Below are 12,640 nucleotides of genomic sequence, written 5' to 3'. Positions count from 1 at the left end.
TATTTAGATAAAACTCTAACCTATTATATCATAAGCACATAATAAGGCACATAATAAGAAATTAAGTAAATACACAGTAATTCTGAATAAGTATTAGAGATTATAGTGGTACAAAAACCCTTGAGATTTTTTTTTTTCTAAAAGAAGACCTTACCAAAAATAACTTTTAAAAAATCTGTCAAACCATATGATAGACCTGAATATTTTCCTTAAGACTGTAAACTTTTTTTTTCTGAAAACAACTGTAAAAAAGTAGTTTATAAGTAAGATTACTTTTCCTTTTAAGATTTCCAAGATCATTTTATATTACTTGACAAATAAGTGTCATTCTGAAATTTAAATCATTATTTTTCCTAATAAAATTATCAATTATTCTGAAACCTTAATAGATCCTGGGGACAGTGGAGATACCTCATTTCTCCAAATAATCTTAAAAAGTTAAAGATATGCATGATTCAAAGGAGTGTCAGCCAGTGGAAAAAGAAACGAAAGAAAACATGTAAGCTTACAAATTTTTCTTCCAACAGAACTCAAATTGTCTATGTATAACAAATAATCAATATATAGCAATAATTTATAAATGAACATCGTTTTCTACAGGGATCAAATTTCTGAATCATAAAGTTAAAAACTTGATCATAAGTAATTTAAATTACATATATCAAGTAATTTAAAAGCGCCGTAAGTTTAAATTTTCAAAGTACAAAGGAGTTTAGAAATTTAATATAGGGATTAAATTATTGAAAAAAATTTTCCTGAAGGTTATTTCCAAAGAAACCTTTAATCACTCACATACTAAAGGGGGAAAAAGAACATCCTTTGATTTTTTTTTTTAAATATACTTGAATATCAAAACTCAGCAAGAGTTTTCAGTTATTTTTGTGAAAGAGGCAGATTGGTCTTGAGCTGTTTCAGCCTATGTCTGAAGGCTTTACTGAAATTATGGTCCAGTCTTAGAAGAAAAATTCACAGAAAAGTCAGATGGTAGATTTTGAGAAGGAAACTCTGAGGTGGTGATTTTCTCCAAGGTCATGGTTATGAAGTTCAATGAGGGCCTGGATTGCTTCTTCCACGGATCCCAATTGAATGAGTGCCATTTTGCGGTCTTTCCTGAAAATGACAAAAGAAGTATAAAAAATACCCAGAGTTAATTATGTTTCCCAACCTCCTTGTCCAACCGTCTATCCAGAAAACTTCAGTGAATTACTTAAAAATTTTGTACACTATATTAAGTAACACTACATATATTTCTTGAAAGGACTTACTGAAAAAATTTAAAAGCCTTCACTGAACATCCAGCTTCTGTGAAAAGGTTCTTCAGATCATCCACTGTGACAGAAGGGCTGTGGAAACATCACAGACTGGTAAAGTCAACCATCTTAGTTCTAAATCTCAAAAGAAAGATGAACTCAGGTGGTCATCAGCCTAGAGTACCTTACATTTGAAACAGAGAATAATTAAGTCATACAATAAAGACATGATTTTTCTGAGAAGTGTCCCAAGGCTGACATGTATATGACCCTCATACAATGAAATTTTTGTTTCAAATCTTAGCAGAAGACATGGACAAGTATATAAAAGGCAAAACAACTGTTTCTGTTACTTATTCTTACAAAGGATTATTAGCCATGTCCTGGGCTTCAGTAACTAATGCTTTCCTGGTTCTGATGAGTCTGCTAGGGTGCAGAGTGACACATTTTCAACTGCTTTTAGAGTATTCTCAAGAGGTAGATGTGATAGTTAGACTCTAAGATAGTATACAATTATTCTTGCCTCTTAATAGTCACACCCTTTGATTGTCCCCTCCCATACTGAACAGGGATCCCTGCCGTAATTATTAGAATATTGCAAAACTCACAGTGTGTGACTTCTGAAGCTAGGTCATAGAGACACTGCGCCATCTACATTGCCTTCTCTTGGAAGAAATCAGCTGCCGTTTCACAAGGCTACTCAAGCAGCTGAATGGTGAGGTCGTTGTGATAAGAACTGAGACCTTCTGTCAACAATTAGGTCCATGAGTGAACCACCATGGAAATGGAGCCTCTAGCCCTAGTCAAGGTTTCAGCTGACTGGAGCTATTTAACATCTTAACCACAACCTTATGAGACTCTCATACAAAACCAACCAGGTTAAGCCACTCACAGCAACAATATAAGATGATGAAGGCTGCCAAGTACTGGGATAATCTAGTATTTAACAGCAGATAACTAAGAGAGTGTCCAACTGGCTAATGAGTCACTGACTAAATGTAGATTCTTCATCTTCTTGTGACTGACAGCTAGGATGGTGTAGGAGAATAGTAACTGGCTTTGCAAGGAGACATAGCTGAGTTCACAGTCTATTTCTCACTCACTTGATATGCCACTTCAAAAGTTTACTATGTGGATTAAATGAGGTAACATATGTAAAGAACTCACAAAGTACCAAGACCTTGATTGATGGCTCAAATTATGTCCTTTTCCTCTTTTAATTACAGATCTTACACAGACTGCAACTGTATCTGGAGACAAGGTCCTGCATAATGCATTGTCTTTAAGAAGCTAACAAAGACAGAAGCCTGCCTCAGTTTCTAAATATGATTCCCATACATTTTCATTTCTAATGATGAACTGCTAAATTTCTAAATCCATGTTAATTCTTATTTCCCTCTTCAGTGTCTTCCTCCAGGTTTCCTAGCAGTTACGAGGTTTGCTTCATTGTCTCGCTCAGATTCAAGTTTCCTCCACATAGCTTAACTAGAAATAATTATTTTTTATGGAACAGTTTTTCTTTTTAATTGTGGTAATTGAGCAATTATTTTTATTCCTATTCAGCTCCCATTTTGAATCTGAGTATTTCAGAAATTATCTCTTTTCCCTTCCCTCAGCCTTTAATTTTTACACACACCTACACCTTTTGCCTCTCCTTTCCGAAGTGTAGCACAGCTTCATGTATTCATATGAACTATACAAAATATGCAATTTTTGTAGGTCAAAGATTTCAAGCATTAGGACAGGACTGGCAGATGTTTTGGTAGTAAATATCTGTTTTGTTGGCTAAACAGTCTATTGCAACTGTTTAACTGCACTGTTGTAGCATAAAAGCAGTCCCAGATAATACGTAAATACATGAGAGTGGCCATGTTCCATAGAATTTTATTTATGGATGTCAAAATATGACCTTCATTTAATTTCCTCATGTCAGAAACTATCCTCCCTTTTGATTTTTGAAACATCATCTTAAAGTATAAAAGTCAGTTCAGAGATCATACAAAAACAGCTGATGGGCCATAGCTGTAATTGCTGAGTTCGAAAATAACTAAAGACCGAGTCAACTCCAACACGGGCTAAGAGACCTGTAGAGTGGCCAGGTGGAAATAATTTTTACCTTTGAAGTAGTTGACATGTAGGTTTACAGCTTGGATATAAAAAAAAGTCGATCTTTTCAAACAAATTCTTGGATACATCAATTATTTCATTTTGTTCTACTGGCTCCTTAAGAGTAGGTACCAATGGAGTATTTCTGTAGAGACTTATTTTAATAACAGAAGGGCAGTCCCAACTTATAGTATATGATATATTCGTGTTATGATGAAAACATCTGATTTTTTAAAATATCTTTCTGTTAGCAATATGTACTACATATAATGTTTTCACTCACATACATTAAAAGGTTGGATTTTTAAAGATACTGATAATAAACAGCAATGATAATAAAAACTAAAAAAAAAAAAAAAAAAAAAAAGTTACTCAACGTATGTCAGAACTAACTTACAAAGGAAATCATTAGAACAGAATTCCATTGTAAGTTGGGGGTTACCTGTAGTTGTTAACTGCCTATTTGGAAAGAAACTTTCAAACACTGAGATCTTTCACTATGGGAGTACATGACTGAAGAGATAACCTTTGTAAAAGTATTAATTAGTTATTAGAAACTCATCGCTAGAAGAACTGTGAAACAAAAATAATGACAGTGTTTAGTACTTCTCCCAAGGCCTATATTTTAGAACATTAATTACTGAAGTGAATAACAACTAAAGTACATACGGGATGTTGGAAAGATGTAGGGTGGCTGATGGGGGAAAGATATTCTGGAAGTTTTTAGAGCCAGGCTTTTTAAAGCGATGCAAAGGACTATTGCTGAAATCCTTAGTCAGACCCTGGTCTTCTTGTCCCTCTCGAGGAAGCTGCACTGCTTGATGTTTGGACAATGTGGCACGAAGCACTTTTCCATAAAGTCTCTGACCACTCAAATGGTTCATTGCTAGTACACAGGAAAAAAGAAAGTTTGGGCATTAAGATAGATCCTCAGTAACAGATGTCTAAATTATCAAAATTTCTTTTTATTTACTCATAATTATATTGTCCATTTGTGGGTTAAAATGGTTTTAAAATCCAAGGGCGATTACAATGGGAAATGTAGTAAATGACTTGATTTTATTATACTAACAACATTTTAAAAATTCAACCAAACAAAAGTTAACTATCCTCTTAGCAGAGTACCTAGAATATCACGAATGCTCAGTAAACAGCTACTGAATCTACTTGTTTAATTTCAAGCAATGCATTTTTAAAATAGTAGTAGTAATATTTTAAATGCTCTTGAAACAGTGAGGTGAAGCAACACTCTCTTGCACTGTCATGAGATGTGCCCAAGCTTTTTCTACATCTAGAAAATGCAATTTGGAAGGAAAACAAATAAATAAAACGAAACAAAAAAAGTAGCGTTTATTAGTCTAACCTTAATGATAAAAAGTTACAAAGTTTTAAACATCCACAATATACTCAAGTAGATAAACTTCAGATGTCAAAGAGTAAAATATACTTTAATCTTAAAATACATGTTGTTGTTGTTAAAGTGCCGTGGAGTCGGTTCCAACTCATAGCGACCCTGTACAGGGTTTCCGGGGCTGTAAATCTTTACGGGAGCAGAAAGCCTCATTTTCCTCCCGCGGAACAGCTGGTAGTTTAGAACTGCTGACCTTGAGGTTCGCAGCCCGATTCATAACCACTACACATACGCAAGTCTAAGTAATAATGGAGACAGCATATAAAGGTACCATTCAGTAAAATTATATTCCTACTATCTATTCAACTCTGGTAGCATAGTGGTTACGAATAGGGCTGCGAACTGCAAGGTCAGCAGTTCGAAACTACCAGTAGTTCCGTGGGAGAAAGATGAGGCGTTCTGCTCCCATAAAGATTTACAGCCTCGGAAACCCTGAACAGGGTCGCTGTGAGTCGGAACCGACTCCACAGCACATAACAACAACAACATTCAACTGTATATTTTGAAGGAAAATTCACATATGCAACATTATCATTATCATCATTTATTAGTACCGAGTTGAGCTTGATTTGCATCTGCCATCTGAACCAAGGCATTTTCTTTCTTATTAAACATAATCTTCACTCGATGTACATCGCCATACACTCCTAATTAAATAAAAAAACAAGTTTTTAGTGCCTGATTATGCAATGTTTAACTTATTTTATTAAATATATTCAAAGAAGGCTTTTGTACTCATACTACATACTCTCCTTGGGGGATTTCATATACATGCTCCCATTCTTTAACCACTCTCAGTTCCAGATCTATTCATCTTTAACTCATCCTGTTCACTTAGATGTTCAAATGTTCCACGTGTCAAATGGATTCATTTCCTCACTTGCAGTGCTCACAACCTCTGTGAACAGACGGTACCACCAACCACACAGCTGCTTGAGTCACGCACCCGGAAGTCATCTTTTGACTTCTCTTTTTACTTTAACTCTTACATCCAATCACCGGCACCTATTAATCGTATGGCCTAAGTATTGCTCACATTTGTCCATTTCTTTGCATCCTCACTACCATCAAAGCTATCTTACATCTGGTTTACCAAAACAGGCTCCTAACTGATCTTATTGTATTTCATTTTTCATTGTTCCCCAAAGGGAGCCCCACATCCCAGAAAACATGCAGGCTGATTCATAGGAAGAAAATAATGAAATTCTTACTTATACTAATTTATTTATATAAAACAATATAAAAAGTACATTCTTACTAACTTTTATTATGTCATTGAAATGATAGGCAGGAGGTTCTCCCATGTGAAGGGCATACTCTTTCATTTTGTGCATTCAGTGCACTACAATAAACTGTAGTTTACGTGCTAAGGACATGATCAACATATATATAAAAATAAGACCTTTATATAGTAGAATCATTATCATACTTAGTAATGCAATGGAAGAATAACTATGACTAGTTTCAAGACACACACAAGAGAAATGATTATCTATCTCAGGAACAAACATCTAAGAGCAACTGAATTAGACACAAAGACAAATGTTCCAAATTGGTAGTCCTTCTCAGAAATGGTAAGAAACTGAAATAGACACTTTAAAACTAAACACAATCAATTGATCTTTGAGGTAAGGGTGACGTTTTTAAACAAATGACAAATAATTTACTTTTAGAAAGAAATGTGCTAAGACTAGAAGAGACATGAAAATGATTCCATTCAGTCATTATTTTTATGAAAAATTATATAAAATGTCACAAATAAAAACCTTTATACTGCCCACACATGAGCATCAGACTGAACAGTGGTAATAATTGCAACTTCTGTAAATTTGCTAAAACTTATTGCGCTGTCTACCTAAAGCAGATGAATTGTATGGCTGTAAACTATACCTCAAAAAAGCTGTTTTTAAAAAAAGACTATCATTCATTCAAACCACTTGGGAACAATTTTCTATTGTACTTTTAAATATTCTACAAGGAAGAGTATCAATCAATTTTAATCCATTTGTTAAAAATATCCAAATGCAACAGTTTGTAAGTCCAACTGATTTAACAGGTAAAATGAGATACAGTACATAACAAAAGTTAGTGCATTACACAGAAAAGCTTAATCTCATTACTAATACAAAAATAATGACATACTTGGTTATCTTTTCAGCTAAGTGAATTTAGAGTCAAGACTCTGAATATTAAATCAAAATCAAACATAAAGATTTCAAACAATAATGACACATACTAAATCATCTGTCTTACCAAATAGTTTATGAGAAAAAGGTTCTCTATCATAAAATCTTTTAAATGCTAAATCTTACTTATTTCACTGATATCTCATTTGTTATATTTATTAGTGTACACAGTGTGCTATACATAATGAATACAGTAAAATACATATATAATTAATTGTTGGTCCGCATCAAGTCAGTTCCATAGGGACCTTATGTATGACAGAATGAATCATTGCTAGAGCCAGGGGCCATCCTCACAATGGTTTGTATGTTTAAAGTCTATAGTTCTAGCCATTATGTGTGTGTGTTTGTATATATATCAATCCATATAATTAATCATGTACAAATAAGGCAGAGCTCCTTGTACAAATAAGGAGTACATACTAAAAAAAAACCCAAAAAACTGTTGTACACAAAGAATACCATTATAAAGTTTGGAGATAGTATCTCCAAACACAAATCTATGTCACACTGCTACTTACAACTATTCAATAACTTTCCATTGCTCTTAGGTTACAAAACAAACTTTTATGCAGATTTACAAAGCACTCTATAACCTTGATGAAAACCCATTTACCTTCCTTTCTAAGTGGCTAACTCTTACTTGTTTTTCACAAGTCAGATTAACCATCATTTCTATTGGTAGGTCTTTCCCAATTCTGCTACATTAGGTCTGGGTACTTTGTTAGTAATAGGCTCTTATTATAACCTATATTTTCCCTATTATACAATTTTATTATAATTACTCCCTAAATCTTAAGTCACCACTCTATTCGCAGTGTCAAAAACACTGATTGGTAATCAACTAATATCACTGAATTAACGGATAACTCTCAATTCACAACTCAGGATAGTATCAAAACTGAACTTACCAAATAGGATAAAAAGTCCATGTGGTGTGATAAGCTGTTTGAAAACAATAAGAGAAAACAGAAATGTCTATCATAAGTAAAAACTTCAAACAAGTTTTATTTAGAATGCAAGGACAGGTGATTCTGTTTAAACTACAGATATTATATGCTTCTGTTTATATACATTAGTGAACAGTTATAATAAAACACTTAAAACATTCCTTCTGAATGACTATTTACATATAGTGCTTTTAACTCACATCAGGATTGAGATTGGTGACAAGCAGAACAGAATTTCCTGGTATGCCACCAGCCCCAGGAATGGTCATCCGTCCAGTGACAGAAGAGGTGATTGCAAGAGGACCAAGAGCTCCAGGAACAGCAGGGACTGAAAGACCTTTCAAAACATTAAAAGCATTTCAAATACATGCTAATTATCTAAGGAACTATAACACCTAACATAACTTTAGCAAATAATTAAAGACAAAAGCAAAAAATATTGAGGCAAATTAATCATGGCAGCCATAAGAATATCAATGGCTAGTTTCTTGCCTTACAGAGTCTGTCTGGAAACTGAGTTAAGTATTTGTTGACATCATGTTGTTGTTGCCAATGAGTTGATTCCAACTCACAGCGAACCCTGTATAGGATTTCTGAGGAGCACTGGGTGAGTTTGAAGTGCCAACCCTGGGGTTAGTAGTCCATTGCTTACCCGACAGTGTCACACCAGGACTTTATATAAATAATATACTTTATTATAATATTAATTATATACTTATTAAAATATAAATAATATACTCTATTATTTATATAATACTTTGTAGAGTAACTAAACTAAAAATATCTTACAGGTCAGACTTCTTCAGATGATTTATCAACCACAAGTACCTTCTTTATTTTTTGAAACAGAATTATATTCTAGTTCATTTTTATAAAGTGGACATAAATTTTGATCTTGTCTTCCACCATAATATCAGATATATTAAGAAAATAAGTCCTTCAGCAGAAGTCACAAACTTGTATCCTGTGTAGTACTATGATGTTCTATATGAAACAAGCATTTTTGTAACTTACACTTTATATAAACATTATTACCACCTACGATAGATGTGGTTGGGAATCATGCTGTGGCACTGTAGGATAAGCACCAGACTGCTAACCACAAGGTCGGCAGTTCAAACCCATTAGCTGTTCCCCAGAAACCCTATATAGGGTCACTGTGAGTTGGAACAGACTTGACAGCTCAAATTTCTAAGCTAAAAATTCCTTATAATAGACTACCACAAATTCTGTAATTAAGCTACAATTTATTTTAAATGTTGTTGTAGTCATGTGTCACTTGAGTCAGTTACAGCTCATAGTGGCCTTGTATAGGGTTTCCAAGAGCAGCTAGTGGATTTGGTATTTTTTATAAGCAGGATTCAGAAAGTTTGTGGAAAAATGGAATGGAAAGATAATGAAATTTTTCCATAAAAATTTCAAAGTCCCACTGTATTCAGCCTATACTGTTTGGCAACCTAAAAAGGTCATCTATGGTGGAAGAAAGTATTTTATTATTAGGGCCACATTTTCAGGCAAGATAGTTCTACGTGAAATCCACATATAATAATAGCCCTCCATGACCTTTTCCCCTGCCCTTTTAATATAATCCTCAACTTCTGAAAAACTTTGGTCACTGTCTATAGACCTATTATCTATGTAAAAAATTCAGGTTAGCTAGCTACATTGTGGATTGTGGGGTTTATATGTGTGTTCAATACTTAACGAAGCCAGTTACAGAGAATAGATTCCAATTCAGAGACCAAATAGGACACAGTAGAACTGCCATCACAGGTTTTCCAAAGCTGCAATTTTTTACACAAGCAAACTGCCCCATTTGTATTCCATGGAGCTGTTGGGTTTGAACTGCCAACCTTTTGGTTAGCAGTTAAGCACTTTTACTACTGCACCCTAGGGCACCAGGGCTCCTGGCTATGTGTATACGCATCTCCTATTAGACATTAAAAGTCTTATTAACTCAGAAGCCCCCTTTTTTCTTAGTATCTAGGACTGTGCTGTATATGTATAGAATGTGTCTACAAGAAATATCAGAATTTCTAAAATGAGAAAAACCACGTATCAACCTCTCTTTCCAAAAGCTTCCCAATTAAATTTTTACACTCTTCAGACACATTCTTTAGAGTATAATTATCAAATGAATATGTAGAAGACTCATATAATTAAACATATATTAAACAACAACAACCACCAAAAAACTCACTGCTGCAGAGCTGATTTTGATTCACAGTGCCCCTACAGACCAGGGTTAAACTTCCCTACCCCATAGGGTTCCTAAAACTGTAAATCTTTACAGAGGCAGATTGCCACATCTTTTTCCTGAAAAGAAGCTGATTAGACCCTTCTATGGTATAAACTGAATTCACTACTGACAAAAAGGTTTTTTAAAAAGCTTTTTGGTATTCCATTTCTTACTGACTGCATACTATGTATTGAGTGCCAATCACATGCATTGAGGACACAAAGATAAGTAAGACATAGGTCTGCTCAGCACAGAACTGATAGCTTATAAGCAAAGACAAAAGCAGCTTACACATTTTATATAACAGTTGAAAAGAAAATCTAAGGCTATTTAATGTAGTCAAACCTACAGTTATCTGTATCAATAAATGATGCAGACCATATAACGGAAGGAATTAACGGAGCTGAGACTTGAACCAGAGAGAAATGTCCTGTAAAATCCATGGAAGCTGTGCATCATAAGAAAGAGCCATTTCTATGGTTGATGCACATAATGTTTTTATTGTCAATCTTTCAAATACATATTTTCACCTTGTAAGTTCCTAGAAAATGTAGAACTTCACTAAGAAAATAATTTCAAATTCAATTTTAAAGTAGTCACCTGTAGCCTGAGGAAATCCAATGGCTGGGCCAAATCCAGCAGCCCCTGCATATGGTGAGGAAATTATACCTGGAGCACCTATAGGGAAGAGAAGCTAAAGTAAACATACTACCTTAAATAAATGTAGTTATCATAGCAATACAACATGGCTTTATGAGATTATATCATTGATAAAGACATTCTGTTCAACAGAGCTTCCCCTGTCACCTTCACAGACCAGCTCTTCTCAGCTGGGTTTAAGAGTACAGCTTAGCTCAAATGTGCAGTTTTAAAGTTCTGGATTAGGCTGAGATTCTGGCCCTTATTAAGAGGCTTGGTTAGATATATAAATTATCAAATACTTATTAAATTTTACTTTGCATATAGTTTACTGTGTTGATGAAAGAAATATGAGGTGAAATGCTTACCGTTAAGAGCCTTATAAACTAAAAGGATAAGTAACAAGCTATTTATATTGGTATAAATAAAAAAGTACTACAAATAGTCTAAGAAGAAAGTATACTAGTTGGGGGCTCACTGTGATTGGTTAGGGAAAATGTCTCAGAAGGTAAAATTCCAGCTAGACATAACACGACTGAAAAGCACAGTGGGCAGTGTATAGTAGATGTTAAACAAATATCGGTCATCTTTCCTTTCCTGTTAGAAGACTGGTGTTTAGGTATCATCAACATCAACAAGAAAGGGAACTCCAATGGAAGACATAGTTATAGCAGAAAAAGAATACTTCTGGGTTTGTACATGTCAAGTTTGTTGTTGTTGTTGTCAGGTGCCATAGAGTCGGAACCGACTCATAGCGACCGACCCCATGCACAGCAGAACGAAACAATGTCCGATCCAAAGGGTCAATGTGAGTTGGAACAGACTTGACAGCTCAAATTTCTAAGCTAAAAATTCCTTATAATAGACTACCACAAATTCTGTAATTAAGCTACAATTTATTTTAAATGTTGTTGTAGTCATGTGTCACTTGAGTCAGTTACAGCTCATAGTGGCCTTGTATAGGGTTTCCAAGAGCAGCTAGTGGATTTGGTATTTTTTATAAGCAGGATTCAGAAAGTTTGTGGAAAAATGGAATGGAAAGATAATGAAATTTTTCCATAAAAATTTCAAAGTCCCACTGTATTCAGCCTATACTGTTTGGCAACCTAAAAAGGTCATCTATGGTGGAAGAAAGTATTTTATTATTAGGGCCACATTTTCAGGCAAGATAGTTCTACGTGAAATCCACATATAATAATAGCCCTCCATGACCTTTTCCCCTGCCCTTTTAATATAATCCTCAACTTCTGAAAAACTTTGGTCACTGTCTATAGACCTATTATCTATGTAAAAAATTCAGGTTAGCTAGCTACATTGTGGATTGTGGGGTTTATATGTGTGTTCAATACTTAACGAAGCCAGTTACAGAGAATAGATTCCAATTCAGAGACCAAATAGGACACAGTAGAACTGCCATCACAGGTTTTCCAAAGCTGCAATTTTTTACACAAGCAAACTGCCCCATTTGTATTCCATGGAGCTGTTGGGTTTGAACTGCCAACCTTTTGGTTAGCAGTTAAGCACTTTTACTACTGCACCCTAGGGCACCAGGGCTCCTGGCTATGTGTATACGCATCTCCTATTAGACATTAAAAGTCTTATTAACTCAGAAGCCCCCTTTTTTCTTAGTATCTAGGACTGTGCTGTATATGTATAGAATGTGTCTACAAGAAATATCAGAATTTCTAAAATGAGAAAAACCACGTATCAACCTCTCTTTCCAAAAGCTTCCCAATTAAATTTTTACACTCTTCAGACACATTCTTTAGAGTATAATTATCAAATGAATATGTAGAAGACTCATATAATTAAACATATATTAAACAACAACAACCACCAAAAAACTCACTGCTGCAGAG

The 12,640-nt window shown here is 34.5% G+C and overlaps 1 protein-coding gene across 2 annotated transcripts in view; it reads right to left on the bottom strand.

The window, feature by feature from the left end:
- Positions 1-805: 805 nt before the first annotated feature.
- The window catches only part of PTBP3 (polypyrimidine tract binding protein 3), a 124,997-nt gene continuing 113,162 nt past the window's right edge, over positions 806-12,640 (bottom strand). Inside the window, exons 7-13 of one of the 2 annotated variants that reach the window (XM_006864669.1) lie at positions 10,743-10,820; positions 8,104-8,240; positions 7,865-7,898; positions 5,322-5,414; positions 4,026-4,242; positions 1,266-1,343; positions 806-1,110 (exon numbers count right to left, since the gene is read on the bottom strand). In XM_006864669.1, coding sequence (XP_006864731.1) covers positions 978-1,110; positions 1,266-1,343; positions 4,026-4,242; positions 5,322-5,414; positions 7,865-7,898; positions 8,104-8,240; positions 10,743-10,820 — 770 coding nt within the window. In that variant the 3' untranslated portion in view covers positions 806-977. The remainder of the gene's footprint in view (positions 1,111-1,265; positions 1,344-4,025; positions 4,243-5,321; positions 5,415-7,864; positions 7,899-8,103; positions 8,241-10,742; positions 10,821-12,640) is intronic. The other variant, XM_006864668.1, reaches the window with a different exon arrangement.

This window comes from Chrysochloris asiatica, unplaced genomic scaffold (genome assembly GCF_000296735.1).
Source record: "Chrysochloris asiatica unplaced genomic scaffold, ChrAsi1.0 scaffold00069, whole genome shotgun sequence".
Lineage (NCBI taxonomy): Eukaryota > Metazoa > Chordata > Mammalia > Afrosoricida > Chrysochloridae > Chrysochloris > Chrysochloris asiatica.
This window is presented reverse-complemented; position numbering and strand designations above follow the sequence as displayed.